Below are 20595 nucleotides of genomic sequence, written 5' to 3' on the forward strand. Positions count from 1 at the left end.
ATTGGGGAAGGGGAGTTATCACTGTGGGGTATAAATGTCTATTAAATTGTTTTGTGCACGTGAAACTAATCAAAAAACAAAAATTTAAGAAAATACATGAATGGCATGGTAGAAGCCAGGTTTACTGTTGGCGTGAGAGGTTACAGGTAGGAGGGAAGGCTTGAATGAACCGTGTGGTACTGGTTTATAGTTAGAGACATTAGTAAGAACTAGTGTTTAGATGCGAATGGATAGATACAGAAATAATCATAGATGTGTATGAATACGTGGGTTAATACACATAATATTCCCGAGCTCTGCTGAGCAGCCCTAGGAGCAGTGACATCCCAGTAGCAAGGGTCATGCCAACAGCAAGATTTTATTTCCAGTACCATTTTTTTTCCAGTTAAAGAACCAGATGTCCTTGGAGAAATGGCTGATTCTACAGTTAAGTCAGGGAATATAAGAAATGGAATATCTTATAGTACCAGAAAGTAAGGAAGTGTTCTAAGCGCGTGCACACGCACACACACACACACACACACACACACACAGTGATGGAGACAAAGGGACTTAGGAGCCAATCTGAAAGAGCTCTCAATGGCCAAAGCTGGAATAGTGGAAGCAAAAAAATAGTAAAATAACATGATACTGGATTTGTAACCCTAAGTATAAAATGAATACCCATGAATAATCTATACGGCAGTTAAATAAATGGGTAATAAAGACAAATGTGTCATATAGACGAACTCTGAAAAATGTATGTAGATAGTCTCACTCACAAAAGTGAGGCTTAACGCCCTGTCCCCTGAGTGTGTTGTGCTTAATGACTTGTTTCCAAAGAGTAAGTATGGATGGGGAAACAAGTAACTTGACAGTGTAGTAATTGCCAAACACTATCTCAGGTGACCAAGTTTAACATGATCAGTGATGAGTCATGTTGCTACTACGTGCCCTGGATATAATGTGATGAGAAGGGTGCTCTGGGGCTCTTTGGGCTTAGAGGCAAATGTTTAGATTATGAGACACTGCTGGGCCTGTCAGAACCTCAGGAGCAAGACTAATGAGCAGCTGTTCCAGCCTTCACATTGCGGTCCTTCAGAGGAATAACTGAAAGAATCTGTTTTATGTGCACATCCCAGTAGAGGAAAGACGGACTGTGGTATATACTATTGTGGTGATGTTATTATGTGTAACTCCCCGACAGTGGGACTGTAGGGCATAGTACATGAGCGCAATAGGCGTTCCATGGGTGTTTGATTAAATACTGTATGTAGAGGATGCCCGACTGGCGTTGTGGGAACATGTATTAGAGACGCCTCACCCTCCGGCAAGGCCCAAGAGGTGGAGACACTGAGTTTGGGAAAAGAGATTATTGCCACTGGCAGTTTTTGGCAGTTGTGAAGAATCAGATTAATGGGTATTAAGATAATTTTGAATTATGAATTAGAAAATGAGTTTTAAAGACTGCTCTATTCTGAAAGTTGATGGTACTTACCTGACTTGGATTGTCCCGGCAGAATATTTTTTGGAAGACTGTATTCAGATGACCAGCTTTGTGCCTCCACCAAAGGACAAGAAGAAGAAGGATAAGGATAAGGACGAAGACGGTGAGGAGGATGATGTACGTGAATTGCAGAAAGAGTTCTCATCATGGGCACATTGTTACAAGGAGGAGGATGGATTTTAGTAAAAATGCGCAATGAGTTAGCATTACAGAAAACTTTTTTTAAAAATGACTGTAATGTCTGTCTTTGAATTAATTGATATATATGTCACTCCAAAGAATTTCATGTTCAGTGACAGGCTCATTTCATGCCATGAGTTAAACCATCTGTGGCATGAAGTCAAAAGAAAAAGAAGAGGAAAGAATAAGATGTGTAAAGGCCACACGTGGTTAGAGAGGCTCCATTTATGAGGCTTTCCTACTCGAGTGTTTCCCGTGGGCCATGTACCTGGGAGACTGGCAGAAGGGCAGGACCTTGTGCCCCACCCCAGAGCTACTGAATTAGAACCTATATTTTAACACAATGTCCATGCGATCCAGATGTACAATAAATTTTAAGAAGCAGCAGCTTTAGTCCTAGATTAGAGAGGCAGTATGGTGATGACATTGTCAGATGGAGAGAATAAACTAGGGAGTAATAAGGGATTTTCTAAGAAGAAACAGGAAGTGATGCTTATTTTGTAGATCTTGAGAGTTGGACCAAACAAGGTAAAAATTCATCTTGGAACTGGACATTTGAATAGAATGAAAAAATGTAAGACAACCAGCAGTGGAAACTTTGATAGAAAATAACCTGGAATTGTATTTTTTTAATCAGAATACCTGAAGATGTAAATGAATAGCAAATTAGAGAGTTTATCAGGTGGCTGGGAAAAGGCCTGTTTTAACAACTTTGTCATTACTGAAGGCTTCGTTTATCATTGATTCGAAGACACAGTTTTTGAGAACTAGCACATTATTTCAGAAATAGGTGAAGGTGACCAAATACCCTGCCTGTAGGACACTATTGAAGAATTACAGGACTTTGTATTTGTTATGTGATGAGCCTGAGAATTACCAGGGGAGGCATTGTGTGTAGATAAAGTAATTATATATTGATTGATACAGAGGACAATAGGAGCAGCTCATTAATCAGTAAGGAAAATATTTTTGAAAAACCAAAAGTTTATAATAAGTAAAATATACTCAGTAGAAGGAGTTATTAGAAGTTTCAGAGTCAAATGTAAGACTTTGTGCTTGAATTTTAGTCATGTCCTAGGGGAAATATTGGTCAGTAGAAAAACTAAGTATGTCAGTGTGCAATGGGTGGTACATTTTTGGAAATTAGATTTCAGTGTTCCAGGTGTGACTAAAGCACTTGAATTAAGGACATTAGGTGTCATTTGAATGTCAACAACAAATCTAAGAGACTTACAAGCTGTTGTGATTGAGACAGTTCAAAATAATGTCTCCCTGTGTTTTATAGGCAAATTGCAACCTGATCTGTGGTGATGAATATGGTCCAGAAACAAAGATGAGCATGGCTCAGCTGAATGAAAAGGAAACTCCTCTTGAACTCATTGAGGCTCTACTTAAGTACATTGAGACTCTGAATGTTCCTGGAGCCGTGTTGGTCTTTCTGCCGGGCTGGAATTTGATTTACACAATGCAGAAGCATTTGGAAATGAATCCACATTTTGGTATGTATGAGTCTTTGAATTCTCACATGTATGAGAGTGAAAAATGAATGTTTTTGCTTGTGCCCTAGCTAGTCTGTGAAAACAAAATTTAGTATTGTGTCAATTTTTGAATAAAAATGTGTGTTATGTAGAGAGCAGTTTTAAACTAGGCTCTTGTTTTTAGAACTTAACCTTCCTGTATTGTTACAGGAAGCCATAGGTATCAGATTCTACCTCTGCATTCTCAGATTCCTCGAGAAGAACAGCGCAAAGTATTTGATCCAGTTCCAGATGGAGTAACCAAGGTAAGTAATAAACATTGGGGTTATGGGGTTGGAAATGATGACATAGATCATAAACAGATGTTACCAGCCTTCAGAGAGCTGTCGGAAAAATTGCAGTCTGTCTAAATTGAGAAAAAAAGGGGGCTCTTTCTGAGTTTAGTAGGATTTTTTTATTATCCGGTCAATGGGCAAGTGATTTTTTTTTTTTAAGACTTCTGTAATTCTCTTGTTATTTGTTACATAAGCAAATCAGTCAGTTTAAGTACATAATAGGAAAATATTTTCTGAAGTGTAATTTTTCTTAATATTCCTTCACAGGTTATTTTGTCCACAAATATTGCTGAGACAAGCATTACCATAAATGATGTTGTTTATGTCATTGACTCTTGCAAGTAAGTTCCCAGGGAACCTATTTGCCTAGAATAATTCTTTAGAATGTACCGTGTAGTATCTCGTATTAGCTTATACCTTATTTTTAAATCCCTGTGTTACTATCACAATTACTGTACGTCTTTTACTGGGTTACAGGCTAATTAATAATTTCTCTTGGTGTTGATCATAAGATTTGACAGTGCCCACTTTAGGGAATGGTGAATAGTATGCAGCTTTTTTGGTCATTTAATGCTAGCTGCCTATGTGTAACATTGAAGGGCTCGGGTTGCCTAGGGGTTCAGAAGGACCATGCTGGCACTGCTTGGTGAGGTCATGGGAAGTGCCACGTATTCCAGCACATAATCTTTAGATCATCGATAGCATAGGGAACTGAAAAGCTCCACTAAACTAAGGAATAGAGTTGACTTGAATAATTGTCACTTATATTTATGTGCCATGTCCTGTTTAAATGCTTTACATTTATTAATTCCCTTGATGTTTATAAATAAAGATCGTATGAGGTAGTAGTATACTCATTTTCAGATGAGGAAAATGAGGCTCAGAACAGGTTAGTAACTTAGCCAAGATCATCCGGCTGGTAAGTGGCACATACGTGTTACGTGGCCTTCTGGTAAGTTCACAGGCGAGGACAGAGTCAAATTCTTACTGGTGCTGTTCACAAGTAGACATTACAGTTGGCGTGGCTATCTGGAAATCATCCACCACTTTGTGGAAATATAATAGTTACATGTCAGTAGTACATGTGAGTCTTGAATTAACCACTCTCTCCTTCTTAGGCAGAAAGTGAAGCTGTTCACTGCTCACAACAATATGACCAACTATGCTACAGTGTGGGCGTCCAAAACAAACCTGGAGCAGCGGAAGGGACGAGCTGGCCGCGTGCGGCCTGGATTCTGCTTTTACCTCTGTAGCCGAGCTCGTTTTGAGAAGTAAGATCAATTCTGGAATAAAGATTGAAGTTTTCTTTTCTTAACCCCTAACACACCTCTTCTCTCTCTGCCCTGCCTTGAACTTAATGAACTCAGTGCATAAATGCCTCCAGTTGAGTGTATAGGAGGAAGCTTAGCTTGGAGGACAAGATTGTGGTAAGAGAGAAAACTCAGAAGTTTTCGATGATGGCATGTTTGATACCGGTTTACTGTTTACTAATAACCTTTCAGTTTTGTTTTGTTTTTAATTTTTAAATTACGTTGGCATTCACTGTTTTATATTAGTTTCAGGTGAACACCATGGTGATTAGACATTTACATAATTTATGACATTATCCCCCAATTAGTCAGGTACTCAACTGGCACTATACAATATTTATTATAATATTATTAACTATGTTCCCTATGTTGTACTTTACATTTCTGTGACTGTTTTGTAACTGTATCAACTTTTACTTCTTAGCCCCTTTACCCAATAACCTTTTAAAAGGAGAATATGTGGACATTATTTTGACTCCACGTAGCTTTATCACTGTAGGATTACTAATATTTATGCAATGGTTAACTTTCTGGAAAATGTCAGAATAATAATTTTGTATTTATAAAATATTTCTTTTTTTTTCATTGTTAACACATCATCTGTCTCACATGATCCTCATATGCTTGAGAAATAGAGGGCACCGTGATTGAAAAATACGGTGAATGTTTAAATAAAAACATGTATTACAGTCAAAGACAATTGCCATTAATCCCCCTCAAAATACTCCCCCACACTTCGAACACACTTATCCCATCCTTCTTGCCACTTTCTGAAGCAGTTCTGGAAGTCCTCTTTCGTGAGTGTCTTTACTTCATCCTACATTATGACAACACTCCGTGTCACACATCGCTTCTGGTAGAGCAGTTTCTGTGAAATAAAAACATTATGGTGTGTCCTCATCCACTTTATGCACTGGATCTGGCACTGTGCGACTTCTGGCTCTTTCCCAACGTCAAAATGACCACGAAAGGAACATGTTTTGAATCGATTCAGGACATCGAGGCAGTCAGGACAGCGCAACTAAAGACACAAAAGAGGATTTCCAGAACTGCTTCACAAAGTGGCAAGAATGATGGGGAAAGTGTATCCTAAGCACGGGGGAGTATTTTGAGAGGGATTAATGCAATGTGTCTTTTATCGTAATACATTTTTAAAAATTTAAACATTCACTATATTTTTTGATCATACCTCATGCTTAAAAAAGGAAACTAAAGCTTAAGAAATTTAGTTGACTTCTCCAGGACTGAAGCCCAAGTCTGTTAATACGATGTCCATTTCCATTTGTACTACAGGGCCTTTGAGAGAATGTTTGTGGATGGGAAATATGGGTTAAAAAAAAAGCCTTGTCTCTCTGAATTACAGATTTAAGATAGGTATTTAGTTGTATGTTTCTGGAGATCCATGTGGTGTCCATTAGCTTGAACCAGTTGTTAACAAAGGTAGAGTTAGGGGTTTTGTGTGTGTGTTTAAAGTTAGATTGACCCTTGAACTGAAGCAACAAGTACTGTACTCTGACATCTTAGAGGAAAGCATTTTCCCTGTAGGATGAGGAATAGATGTGCTATGTGCATTTATATAAACCTGATTTAAGCGGACTTAAGTCTTGCCAACGGTGTTGGAATCACCTGTAAATGGTTCCCATGAATCTTCATCATGAATAGTTTATAGGGAATAAGCCTGAATTAGAAGTGTAGAGACCTGGATTTTAATACTGTTGTGCCTAATATATTGCATACCCTTAACCATTTACACCCTTTAGGCCTCTCATTCTATAAAATGAGATTAAGTTACCATTCTGTGTCCTGTAAAAGATAGTATACTAACCTAGCCCATAGGATGTGTTCGAGAATTAAATGAGTTAATGATGGAAAGTTCTGAGAACAATATTTTGACACATAGTAAGCTCTCTGTAAATGTTAGCTATTGTCATTTAGTATTAATTTATAATAATAGTTTTTATTATTAAAATTTTAAAGGGTTAGATAACCTGTATAATCCTTTCCAGTGGTACTAGAATTATGTGTACTAGGAGGGGAAGAGCTTGTAGGGAAATGTTAGTATTACCATATTGTGCCGTGTGTAATAATGTTCTCCTGTGTATAATGTGCACCACGTTTTTGGCCCAAACTTTCAGGGAAAAAGTCTTTTTGTTTTAATTTTTTAATTCAAATTTTTGTTTGTTTACATTTAGGTACTTTTTTGTATTATAAATGAATTTTAGCATTTTTAACATATTATGGTACAAGAAATTTTATGTAACAAATAATTACAAAACACAAGAACAGATACAAGATACAAGAAATTTTATATACTGGTAACAAATTTACGACATTTATGCATCATAGAAGGTCAAGAACTCTTGTTGCGAGTTGGTCGTAAGTTACCAAAACTGATTATCAAGTTATCAAAACTGATTATCATATTCCAGGGTATTGTTTTGCATATGGATATTGTTATTGATTTCTAGAGTTACACTTTTAACTCACAAACATGAGTAAAAGAATTAAAAACATTTATGTAGACATGGAATTAACACTACCCATGTGTAATGCGCATCCTTATTTCCCCCCCACAGATTTGGGCAAAAAAGTTATACATGGCAAAATACAGTAGTCTGCATGTCCCACAAAAGGCCTTGCTACCATTTTTATTTAGCCCATGTTTCTCAGCAGGGGAGACCTGAAAAAGCCATAGGTGCGGGTAATAACATTAGGGATTTGGGATAATTTTGTAATTCTCTTCCACTCCCTAGCTGAAAATGCCATCAACCTGTAAGTGTAGTCATAAGCCCCTCTGCTCAACCGGTTAAGAGGGTCTTGTTCAGGGTGTTTTTGCAGTAAATATAAAATGTTCCTTGATAATTGTAAAAGGATGAGAAAAGAGTAGCCCTATATCTGATTTTCTGCAAAGATTTTATTAAACACATGTGTATATACAAGGGAGGATATTCATTTTGTGCTTGTTTTCTCTTAGACTCGAAACTCACATGACACCAGAAATGTTCCGAACACCATTGCATGAAATTGCTTTGAGCATAAAACTTCTGCGTCTGGGAGGAATTGGCCAATTCTTGGCCAAGGCGATTGAACCTCCACCTTTGGATGCTGTGATTGAAGCAGAGCATACTCTTCGAGGTACCTACAAATACAGATCTACGTGGCACATTTTAATGATATCATCTGCCGTGTCCTGGCAAATAACACTTAACAAATCAAGAAGATAAAATCCACAGGGCTGTGATGCTAAGGCTTCCAGCATAATCTTATGTACTTAGTATGGTTAGTATTACGGAATGAGCAATAAGAGGGAAGAAGGAGCTAATGTGAGTCTTATTTTGGAAAAAGATAAAGAAAAGGCAAGATGTTATCTCGTAACCAGTATTAACAGTCAGAACTTGAGAGCATGAATTGCTCATGATACCAACAGTATTTTATGTGCACCTCTTAGAACACCTATGTTTTCTAACTACACTTAAGATTGAAGCGGCGTAGTACAAGGGCATTGGAGCCAGGGGATCTGGGTTTGAATGTTGAATCTAGTTCTCATCAACAGGTGGTATCAGACTTGTGGCACATGGGTATTTAGGCTGCTATTAACCGTTATTACCGTATTTATAGACTTGGACTGAATTCCCTTTTACAGCCTACAAGGCCTAATGCTACTGCCATCTTCCTATTACCATGTTTCCCCGAAAATAAGACCGGGTCTTATATTAACGTTTGCTCCAAAAGACGCATTAGGGCTTATGTTCAGGGGATGTCACCCTGAAAAATCATGCTAGGGCTTATCTTTTGGTTAGGTCTTATTTTCGGGGAAACATGGTAGGTACTCCAGAATTTGGTGGTGGTCTATTTTTGAGTGAAGACAATTGTTGGCTGTAGGCATGGTGCTGGCAGTTGGTGTGAGAAATGACGAAAGCTTAAGTACACTATCTTAACCTTAATCTATAAAGAAATGTTTCGTCTTTGCCTAGGTTAAAGGGGTGTTCATTACTGTTTTTGCTCACGAAGAAATATCTTCCCACAGAGCTTGATGCATTAGATTCCAATGATGAGTTGACGCCTCTGGGACGAATTCTGGCTAAACTTCCCATTGAGCCTCGTCTTGGCAAAATGATGATAATGGGGTGTATTTTCTAGTAAGTGCTATATTTTATTGCTGATAGTTAAATGCTAGAAACAGTTGCAGAATCTTATCCCTCTTCCCATAAAAATAGGATGGGCTCAGAAGAAAAGACTAAAAATTCATAAGTAGGGAAGTGGCATAGTTTAGATAGAGAAACAAGTATGAAATGAGAAGAACCAACAGTTCCAGTAGATGGACACCTGGGCCCAACTTACTGGGGGAGAGAGTAGAGCACAAATTTCTCAGAAGTACCGTTCCTTTTAGTAGTTGTCCTTGAAAGAAAATAGCATTGGGTAAATAGGTATATATTTTATCAGAAAGTTTTGAAGATTAAGAGATTTGGTAAGATGGTGAAGGAAGAATAGGAAAGGAAAAATACACACCACTTGGTCATAATTTATGGTAAATAGTGTATCCATTAATACCAGAACTCAGTTTTTTCCATTTCTGCTGTTGGAGAGAGCAGCTGTAAAGTTCTTTGTTAAGCTAATTTCAGTGCTAATAAAGCAGTGTGATAGCCAGTAAATTTGCTAACCCACAGTTGACAATACTGCCGAAGCTGCTGGAACAAGCATGTGATTTAGACTTAATTTTCCTGTTTCTGTTTCAGTGTGGGAGATGCTCTCTGTACCATCTCTGCTGCCACCTGCTTTCCGGAGCCTTTCATCAGTGAAGGAAAGCGACTGGGTTATGTCCATCGAAATTTTGCTGGAAACAGATTTTCTGATCATGTGGCCCTTTTATCAGTATTTCAAGCTTGGGATGATGCTAGGTATAAATTTGAAAGAGGACAGTTGTAAGATTTGGGTGAACTGTTTAGTTTCTAATCTGTTTTCTAGTTCTCTGGGCTTTGAGAATGACTCTTATCATACCTGTTTATTTTAGAATGGGTGGAGAAGAAGCAGAGATACGTTTTTGTGAGCACAAGAGACTCAATATGTCTACACTAAGAATGACCTGGGAAGCCAAAGTTCAGCTCAAAGAGATTCTGATCAATTCTGGATTTCCAGAAGGTAAGACTTACATTCTTAAGGTGTATCTGAAGTGTCATTACTGTAGAACACATGTGGAGTATAGCGTAACTTCAAACTTGAGACCCTGTGCTTTTCCTATGTTCCTAGGTACTAGTTCTTTGAACGATGATGGTAATCGGGTTTTCACATTAATTTGGTCTTTTAAAAAAGGAAGAAAAAGGTTATGGTGCTCAAATTATAATCTAGAATATACAGATGATAATAGATGTTTTAAAAATTGTGCTACTTTGGGAATTTTTAAAAAATCTTTTATCTTGTGAAGAGCACTGGTGTAGCTTTCAGCACCCGAGAGTGTTTAGGTTGGTTGAATAACCTCAAATAGTGGCTTGTGAAGTTAATTTACCAGTCTGCCCAGGTGTTCCGTTTTAGACGTGAAATAAACTGCCATGTTACATTTTCAGTGGCTTTAAGGTTTTAGTGTGTGGACAGTAACAGAGGACTTTATGACATGTGATGTAGAAACAGTAATCCAGCTGTTCATCTCTTGGAACGAAGTTTAGCTATTATGCCTTCCTCCTCCAACTAGATTAAAAGACACGGTTACTTCCTAAAACATTGAGAACAAGAACGCATAACCAAAAGTAGGACCTATTGATAGAAGGTAGTTGGGCAGGATGGTAGATTTTAAAAGGATATGATCAAAATAACTAAACAAAGTAGTTCTCTTCTGTTTTAAACTGACGAAATTTGTAATTTTTTAAATTAAGATCAAAGGAAAAGGGAAAGAGCCTTTTTTGTATGATAGAAGCTTCACAAGAATCCTGAGATGCAGATACTATTACCCTCTTTTATAGCCGAGGAAAGCGACACACAAATTTAAATTACTTGTACAAAACTCATTCAGTTAGGAGGTTTTAGACTAGAATTAGGTTTTAGACTAGAATAGACCAACATTAGGCTTTGTAGCATTGGGTTCCCCTTGGATCATCACTCCATCTTCTCTAGAAGGAACAGCTAGTTAAGAACTGCAGGTGGAGTATTTTGACTGTGGTCCTGTCAGTCTAACTCTTAGTCTGAGAATAGATAGATTAATTGGGGATTTTTTTAAGTAATCATTCCAAGCTTATGTCATGGTTGAGTCTGGAAGAGAATACAGACGTTTTAGTTATTGTGAAGACTCAGCCAAGTTTCTCCTTGATCTTAATCTGGGTATAAGAGTTCTGAGAAGAGATGCTAAGTTAGGCAGGGTATTTGAAAAAAGAAGGTGGGAGAGAGGTCAGTTCTAATCCTTTTAAATAGTTTACATGCAAAGGGAAGATTAGCCGGATAACTGATTGTTTTTCACCCCGTTCCTCTTAACAGATTGTTTGTTGACACAAGTGTTTACTAACATCGGACCAGATAATAATTTAGATGTTGTTATCTCTCTTCTGGCCTTTGGTGTATACCCCAATGTGTGCTATCATAAGGAAAAGAGAAAGATTCTCACCACTGAAGGGCGCAATGCACTTATCCACAAGTCATCTGTTAACTGTCCTTTCAGCAGCCAAGACATGAACTACCCATCTCCCTTCTTTGTATTTGGTGAAAAGGTAAGAAAAGCTGACACTGAAAAGTAAAATTGTCTTTACTCACTAACGTGCAGTGGGAACATGAGTTTTAATTTTCAGAGCATACTCCATCATTATATGACCATTGATTGCCAGTTGGAATGTCAGCTCTTCCTCTTTCTCCATCTGCAGATTCGAACCCGGGCCATCTCTGCTAAAGGCATGACTTTAGTCACCCCCTTGCAGCTGCTTCTCTTTGCCTCCAAGAAAGTCCAGTCTGATGGGCAGATGGTGCTTATAGATGACTGGTATGAATTTTCAGCTGTGAACTCCAAAATGAATTCTTAGAATTGAACTATGATAAAATTTCGCAGCTGATCAACCTTAATTTGTGAAACAAGCATGGCAAATTTTGGTGGCGCAGTGAATTGCTTTATAACATTGTCTTTTCTTGGAAAGTAGTATATCTTTTATTTATTTTAAGTGTGTTTTTCCAGGACCCGTCAGCTTCAAGTCAAGTAGTTGTTTCAAACTAGTTATAGAGGATGCAGCTCACACTGGCCCTAGCGGGGATCGAACCGGCAACCTTGTTGTTAAGAGCACTGTGCTCTAACCACTTGAGCTAACCAGATGCCCCCCAAAAGTAGTATATCTTGGTAGTATGGTTCACACTTTGTAGGTAGTCTTAAATCGACTGTACCAATAGAAGCAAATGCATTAGGTATCTATCACCATGAATACTGCACTAAAAATTAGAATCGTATGGGAGCTTGGCCACCCCTTTCATGTACTCTGTGTTTTGCTTAGAGATTAAGAGTAAGCATAACATATAGTAATTAAGCACTTGGCACAAATGGGATGGAGCTTAGTAACAGTGGGCTCAGTCATAGTCTTGAAAACTAAAAAATCGCCAATAATCTGAGTCTCTTATTCTCTTTTTGGAGGCTGAGTGCTCTGTATTGCTAACAGTATTTTGCTTGATAAAACTTGGTGGTTTACAACTCCTGCCAATAGGTAGCAGTGAAATTTAAGACATTAGCATAGGTTATTGTTATTTTTCATACCTACCTGTGTTTGCCTAAGCCTGGGGCCATTACAGTAATTGAAAGTATTGGCACTTGGTAAGAAGTTAAATTTATTCCATCACTTGCCAGGTGTGAAATTAATTGGGAGACAGTAGTCTTTCTCTGCACCCCCTCTCATTTTTTATCATTTTCCTCTCTTTTAGGATCAAATTGCAAATATCTCATGAAGCAGCTGCCTGTATCACTGCTCTCCGGGCTGCCCTGGAGGCTCTGGTTGTTGAAGTAACCAAACAGCCTGATATCATCAGCCAGCTGGACCCCGTGAATGAACGTATGCTGAACACCATCCGCCAGATCTCTAGGCCATCCGCTGCTGGCATCAACCTCATGACGGGCAGTACACGGTGAGTAGCACAGTAACTGCCCTCGGAACTCAGCAGAGGACAGTACTGCGAGGCTGACCTCAAAGCCGCAGTCAGGTGATAGAGGCCCCGTTATTTAAGTTAAAATTCTAGATGAACACTGAATGCGGAATTTAATTCTGCTTAACACACTCAGAATAAGAATAAGGATGTTTATTTTTGTCTCAGGGTCAGTAATCTCTTATATCAGTGCATGTTAGAGCTAGAAAGGGACCTAAAAAGTATATACAGGAATATTGTTGGTTCAGTTCCAGACCTCCGCAGTAAAGCAATTCATGAATTTGTGGTTTCCTAGTGCATGTAATGTTTACACGCTGTACCATAGTCTGGTCAGGGTGCCATAGCATTATGTGCATGTACACAAGCAATGTATATACCTTAATTTAAAAAATATCGCTAAGAAATGCTAACCATCATCTTAGCCTTCAGCGAGTCATAATCTTTATGCTGGTGGAGTGTCTTGCCTTTGATCTGTAAAAAAGTGCAATATCTGCGAAGAGCCGTAAAACTGCCTGTATAGAGTCCAGGGTGGGTCACATGACAAAGCGACAGAACCCAAACCGTCCTCTTTCCACAGTATTGTTTTGCCTTCTCCGAAGAACAAATGTTGATGAGGGGTTAAATTGCTGCTTCATCAAATGAAAAACATCAGGGTTTATCTTAGGGAAATACGAGAACAGGGACATCTTAAAGCAGTGTGAAATTTCTCTTAATTCTTAAAATACTTCCTTTGCTTCTGTTTTGTTTTACACCTTTGTAAATTTTCTTTGCCCACAACTTTTTATTTGGAAATAGGTGATAGCTACAGAAAACAACAGTGTAGTGAACACCCATATAGTCCCTTAATTGAGGTTCGCTGATTTTCAGAATTTAGCAACACTTGCTTTCTCATATATGCGTGTGTGTTCGTGTATCCACACACATGGTGCCAAAAAAGTGTATACACATTTTAAGAAAGGGAAAAACTGTATTAAACTTGTAACTCTCAAAATACACTGATAACAAAAGATGAATACAAGTCATGTGTGTACATTTTTTGGCACCTCCTACCCCGCATGTATGTCTATATCTGTAAAACACATACCTAACGATTAATCATTTGTAATTAAGTTGCAGACATCCATTTTACATCAGTATACTCTAGGTATCGTTTAAGAACATAGCTACAGCACCACAGTCACACCCCAGAAATTTAAGTATTGTGACACTTGATATGAATAAGGAAACTAGGCCCAGAGAAGTTGAGACTCAAGCTCATACAGCTAGTGAATGGCAAAGCTGGATTTAAACTCAGGCAGCATGGCTCCTGAAACAGTGCTCTCATTTATTACACTACACAGATGACCTTTGAACAACATGGGTTTTAACTGCATGGGTCCACTTATACACGGATTTTTTTCAATAAATATATAGACAGACCTCAAGTTTCGTATCCAAGGATTCAACCAACCATGATTCCAAAACAGTTTTTCTGATCTGCAGTTGGGAATCCGCGAACGCAGAGGGCCAACTGCATGCATTGCTCTGCGCCATTTTGTGTAAGGGACTTGAGCATCTGTGGATTTGGGTGGCGGGGGTGGAGGGGCTCCTGAAACCAGTCTCCCGTGGATACTGAGGGACAACTGATGTTTTGGGGGAGTCAGAAGTTATATGTGGACTTTCGACTGCTCGGGGGGTCATCACCACTAACCCCCACGTTGTTCAAGGGTCAGCTGTACTGTGGTCCTCCCAGCAGATCAGATGTATAGAAGAATTATTAAGAAGGAGAATCTTAAAAAACAAAGCTTGAAAAAAGTGTCACACGCAGCTATAAATGCAGTTCTCGTAGGTATTAGAGGAGAGATTACTTTTGGCAGGAGAGATGGAGATCAAGGGGGCTTCACATGTAATCTCTGTGAAGGACAAAGTCTAGAACCTAGAAAGGATGGAATGAATATAAGAATGCGGTTAGGATGTATGAATATGATGGTGGCCTGAATTATAATAGGGGGGAGTGAGTGGGTTAGACAGATGTGCAGGAGCATCACTAGGAGTTGGTGATGGATTAAAATGGGGAGGGAGGGCAGTGCAGTGAAGGGATGGAGCCAGACCCCCGCCATGTTCCTGACTTGGACAGCTGCTGAGCTGATGGTGTTAGTCTCTAAGCTGCATAGGAGAAATGGGTTGTTTGGGGTGTGGGGTGTGTTGAATTGGAGTTGTTGGCCAGATGTCTTGATTTCTGCAATTTTTCCTTACTCCTCATTTTCTGTGTTTGCCACATGAAACAGATTTAGGCATAAACAAATTACCCAAAGACATTTTTCAAAAACATTTCAGAGTTAGTGCAGGAAAATGTGTGGTGATAAAGATCGAATAATTTGTTGCCAGCTCCAGGAACTTCTTCCTAACCTATTATTGCTTTCTTAGAATGCTATATAGTTGAGCTGAGTGAAGGAGAAGTGTCTTAAAGTTGTAAGGACATACTGCCAGAATTGGAGATCTTTTGAGAATGAGCCAGAAAGAACTTAGAAAAACAGATGGTTACAGTGGATGCCTCGCCCTGTGTCTGTTTTGGAATAGCAGATTTATTTCACTTCCATGTGTATCTGTGCAGTTGGCTTCATTCCCATTATGCATTACATTTTCAAATATGGCTGAATGCTTATATTTTGTGACTAGTTGAGAAGAATTAAGGATGCGATGCTAAAGTGGTGGTTTTGTGCTTTTCGTAGGTATGGAGATGGTCCACGTCCTCCCAAGATGGCCCGGTTTGACAATGGAGGTGGATATAGAAGGGGAGGTTCTAGTTACGGCGGTGGAGGCTATGGCCGAGGCGGCTACAGAGGTGGCCGAGGCTATGGTGGTGGCTCCAACTCCTACTGGGGCGGCTATGGTGGCTACAGAGGAGGCTACAGAGGGGGTGCAGGAGGAGACTACAGAGGGTCCCGTGGAAGAGGCTACAGAGGGGCTGGGGGGTTCGAGCGAGGTGGTGGCAGAAGGGGCTATGGGCAAGGCAGAGGCGCTGGTGGCTACTAAACTGGGTTATGTTGGTACCTGTGCAGAGACAGTGAAAATGCATGCCGCCTGTTTTCCCAAGTTGTTTATTTGCCGCCAGTAAGTAAACCCATGTTTTCACCCATTCTGTGATTCATTGTAGTTTAAGGAAACCAAGCCTATAGATACATTAGTGATTTTGTTTATATTATGTAAAATACAATGATCTATTGTAAAAGTACCACAGTTTGTATTTTTTCTTTAAGGAGTAAAGATTTGCCTTTAAAATTGACTTGATATTTTCTTGGCTTTAGTTTAATAAAATAGAAAATAAACTATTATAGTGAATTCGGGCCATGCAGTTAATTGTAGATCTTACACATTAGAATAATTTTATAATGTCAGTTACATCTGTTAGTTTGAAAACATCAGAAGAAAAACTACTCGGTTTAAAAGTATACCAAGTACTTATAGTAGTTAGAATAATTAGCCCTGGACTGGAGTTGCTATTGTTGCAATAAATACTGGCCAGTGCACAGTTCACATGGACCTCTGCACTTAAGTAAGACTTGACCGAGGGCTGAACATTTTGGCTTTTCCCCCAAGCTTTGTCTTTGAAAAATCTGAGACCAAGGTCAGCATTTTCTTTTCTAAGTTAGTTTCCAGTGTAAAACTCAAAAATTAATTTTCATTAATTAATTAGAATTAGAAATTAATCCACAGAATGCAGGTAAGTTTTCAGTAGAGATATTTATGCATTTATAACACCACAGTTGCCAGTGTATTTTCACACATTTCTCAGTTGAGAAATCGCACAACACAGTAGAGATTACAAGGCTTTGTATTAGACAGAACTGGGCTCACATCATTAAACTGCTTTCTGACACGTGGGTGACCTTGGGCAAGTTCTGTTTTGCTTTAGTGTCCTTTTCAAAATCCTCTTGTTCTGCACATTCTTCAGATCACCTTCAGCAGTTACTGTGGATAAGCTGATGGCTCCTATCTATTGACAGACTCAAATTTGTATCTCCAACTGAGATTTCCTTTCTGAGCATCAGACTACTTAGAATAGTATAAACTCTACTTACTAGACATACATTTTTGCTTAGATATCCCACTGAAATAATAAACAGTACAGTTGACCCTTGAGCAATGCAGAGGTTAGGGGCGCCGAACCTCCCCCCCTCAACACACACACACACACACACACACACACAAAGAAATCCATATGTAACTTGACTCCCCCAACAGTCATCCCTCAGTATCCATGGGGAGTGGGTTCTAGGATTAACCCCCGCCACCCCCACCACCACCATGTCCCCCACAGATCCTCAGGTGCTCAAGTCCCTTACACAACAGGACATACAACAATGCATACAGTCGGCCCTTGCATCCACAGAAGTACCGTCGTGGATGATTGAATCTGGGTGCAAAACCTGAGGATGCAGAGGGCTGACTGTGTAGTTATTGGAAAAAATCTGTAAAAAGTGAACTTGCACAATTCATACTGTGTTGCTGGAGAGTCAACTATACTTCCAAACTGAAGAAAACCTCCTTACTCACCCTGTGCCCTATGGTCTGTTCCCTGCTTTTATCACAGGAGTTTTAGCTACTTAACTGCCAGAGCCATAGAACCACATCTAGTCAATTGTGTCAAATCACCTGCCTGTCATGCTTTTGTAAAACAACTGCAGAGATTCTGTTCAGGGTGTTATTAACTTGGATGTACAATGATGCAATAACCTCTTAACAGATCTGCCCTGCAGGAAGCCTATGGATGTGCAATCTCCACACTGCAGCTAGTCAGCATTCCCGGCCAGGCCTCACTGCCACCCGCTGCTGGCCTAAACCCTTCAGGGGACCAGCCACACTCCTTGGCCCCTCACTCCTGCTCTGTGCTCGGTTCTACTCAACAGCCATACTGAACAGACTTCCAGCATGTCAGTGGACCATGCTTTCTCTTGCCCTTTGCACATGTGAAAACTCCCATAAAAGGTATAAATTCAGTAATCCCTCACTTAACTGGTACTCATCCCTCCCAACAGCTTCAACTAGGATGAGGAATCAAAAATGGCCAAAAGCGATGTCAGATTACAGTCTCTTAACGCTTTGAGGAATCACTCAGGCATAGTTCTAATAGTCTTCCGGTGTTCAGCTAAAAAGCTACGGAAATCCCAGTGCAGACTTCCAGAACCCTTTACTTTGTTCAGCTCCCTCCTCTGTATCCTCCACAAATGTTAGCTGCCATCCTCAATCTCCAGTCTGTCTCCAGTTCAGCGAGACTGCGCTGCTTTGTTCTTTCTCTGCCATGATCCAGAAAGTCAGGGTGATCTTAGGGCTCATCTCATGTTTCCCTTATTTTGGGGGATCACAGTTCTGTATTGCCTGTTGTCCAATGTCTCAGAGCTGTTGATTCATACACATATAGCACACACATCTATAGTTTGTGTGCTGTGTGTGTGTGTGTGAGAGAGACTATTTAAAAATATACACCGTGTTTCCCTGAAAATAAGACCTAGCCAGACAATCATCTCTAATGCATCTTTTGGAGCAAAAGTTAATGTAAGACCGGGTCTTATATTAATTTTTGCTCCAAAAGATTCAGCTGATGTCCGGCTAGGTCTTATTTTCAGGGAAACACGGTAGTGTGGTTTTCTAGTGGTTTGTTTACATGGAGGAAATGAAGTACCAGCTTGGCTGTCAGTTAAAAGAGGAAGTCAAGTCAGTTTTCATTGTCAAAGAATCCTTTATGACAACATCCAGAAATTACTCCTTTGAAGGAATGATTAGACTTGGGGAGCAGAAGGCTGCATGGAGTATTGTTTTGTGACATATTAGTACCTGGGGACATCAACCAGTGTGTTGCATTTCTTTCTCAACCATCCCCCTGCAGTCTGCCTAGAACAAAGAACATACTCGGTGTAAGGGATATTGCAGCCAGTTTGAAATAATTGGAAAGTTTTTCCAAAACGAGAGCTGATTACACCCCTCTCCCATTCAGATGAAGTGAAGGGCTGGGCACAGTAGGAATTTGGGAGGAAGGAATAGGGAAAGGTGGCCAGTTGCTGCTTATCTCCACTCCTCTCACCACACACACATTGGGATTTGGGGGGATAGTGAGAGTTGGCCCTGACAAAACTGGGTCTGTTCCTCTAGAAATTTCAGACTGGGAGAAAGACCTGACTTTGCACCTGTTCTGTGATTGGCAGCTTGCATACTTGGCATCTTTGCCTTGCGCTTCTAAACTTGAGGGTTATAGCAGTGACAGCAGCTTTCTTTGGGGCTGGGAGTGATGTGGAAGGGAATTGTCAGTTTACTTTGGGTCCCAATGGATGCTCAAAAGTTGCGGGGAATAAGCTGGTCTGCCGGTTCCAGGAATCCAGGCTGCCGAGCATTCTGTGTGCGAGCGTAGATTATATGGTCACAGTGTCCTGGAGCTGCGATTTGATGGGCTCTCTTGTGCTGTGAAACTGCACATAAAATTCTGGACATCACCTGTGCCAGTGGAACAGACCAGGAGAATGTGAGCAGCTGTGTACGCTTAGGGCCAGCACAGGCAACTTGCTAGAAGTGGATGTCAGTGGTGGCCTCGCACATAGTCAAATGCCAGTTTCCCTTCCCAATATACAGGCAGAATTGGGATGGGAGGGTAGTAAAGAACACCAGAAATGGAATTGTGGATCGGACTGTAACTGATTTGTGAATTTTGGTTTTGACTGCTAAAAAGCTTCCTGAGTTCCACTGGATTTACCTGAAAGGTTTGAATCGGCCTGAAAACGGGACACTTACGGAAAGTGTGTTTGTGTCCCTTTGGTATTTGTGGACTAGCCTCTTGCATGTAGTATAAAAGATATCTGAATCATAGGGAAATTTTACTATTGAAACGTTCAAAGTTAACTGATGGAGGTCGACTGAATTTATCAGACTACGTGAGTGATCATTTAGCTTTTGAGGAAAAAATCTACTTCCTGGGAATTAGGAGACCAACTGTCCTAGTTTGCCTAGTTTCCTGAGACTCAGGAAGTGCTAAGACTGCGAAGTGCTGGGTAGGCTCGGATGAGTTGGTCATCCTCGGAATAATCTTAATGGCAGATCTTTTAGGAATTTCCAGACTTTGAAATTAATATTTCTTTCAAACCTAGAAATAGAAAGATAAAGGCTACAAATGAAGTAGCTACATAATCTTAACTGGTTAACCAATATAATAATTTTCATGTTAACCTATAAAAATGTAAAAAAAAGTTACAAAGTTACACTTAGTGGTTATTTTTTATAGGTTAGTCATTTTACTCACTCAAATGATTGAAAATTTGTAGCTCTTTTAAAAAGTAATAGGAAGCGCTATAGGATTAGGTTAACCTACAGATCTAAATGTGTTGACATTAGTAATTGTCCTAAACATTTCCAAATTAACCTAGTATTCCAATGATACCAAACAATGGCTTTAAAATTTAGTTGGTAAATGTATGTTCATCTTTCTTACACCACTACAAAATCTGAAAAATATCAAATTACCAAAATATGTATAATGGCATAATGTTTAGTATTAAAATATTAATAAGCTACAAAGTTGCCTGTGTTTTCTACAGAACAAACCAGTATTCTGTGAAAAACACATTTTGTTAACAAACCGGCTTTAGGCTTCAGTTGAATAATAAAAAGAAGATGTAAAAGGGAACTTAAATATTATCTAGTTCAGTTGTCTTAAGCTTTTGGGGGCTGAGAGGCTCCTTTGA

The 20595-nt window shown here is 39.5% G+C and overlaps 1 protein-coding gene across 3 annotated transcripts in view; it reads left to right on the forward strand.

The window, feature by feature from the left end:
* The window catches only part of DHX9 (DExH-box helicase 9), a 46320-nt gene extending 30169 nt beyond the window's left edge, over positions 1-16151 (forward strand). For all 3 annotated transcript variants that reach the window (XM_019737280.2, XM_019737204.2, XM_019737354.2), the window contains 13 exons: positions 1500-1603; positions 2952-3165; positions 3355-3449; positions 3747-3820; positions 4598-4750; positions 7764-7924; positions 8817-8928; positions 9526-9687; positions 9801-9928; positions 11252-11481; positions 11632-11747; positions 12668-12868; positions 15598-16151. In XM_019737280.2, the coding sequence (XP_019592839.2) occupies positions 1500-1603; positions 2952-3165; positions 3355-3449; positions 3747-3820; positions 4598-4750; positions 7764-7924; positions 8817-8928; positions 9526-9687; positions 9801-9928; positions 11252-11481; positions 11632-11747; positions 12668-12868; positions 15598-15901 (2054 nt within the window). In that variant the 3' untranslated portion in view covers positions 15902-16151. The remainder of the gene's footprint in view (positions 1-1499; positions 1604-2951; positions 3166-3354; positions 3450-3746; positions 3821-4597; positions 4751-7763; positions 7925-8816; positions 8929-9525; positions 9688-9800; positions 9929-11251; positions 11482-11631; positions 11748-12667; positions 12869-15597) is intronic.
* The last annotated feature ends 4444 nt before the right edge of the window (positions 16152-20595 follow it).

This window comes from Rhinolophus sinicus, linkage group LG17 (genome assembly GCF_036562045.2).
Source record: "Rhinolophus sinicus isolate RSC01 linkage group LG17, ASM3656204v1, whole genome shotgun sequence".
NCBI lineage: Eukaryota > Metazoa > Chordata > Mammalia > Chiroptera > Rhinolophidae > Rhinolophus > Rhinolophus sinicus.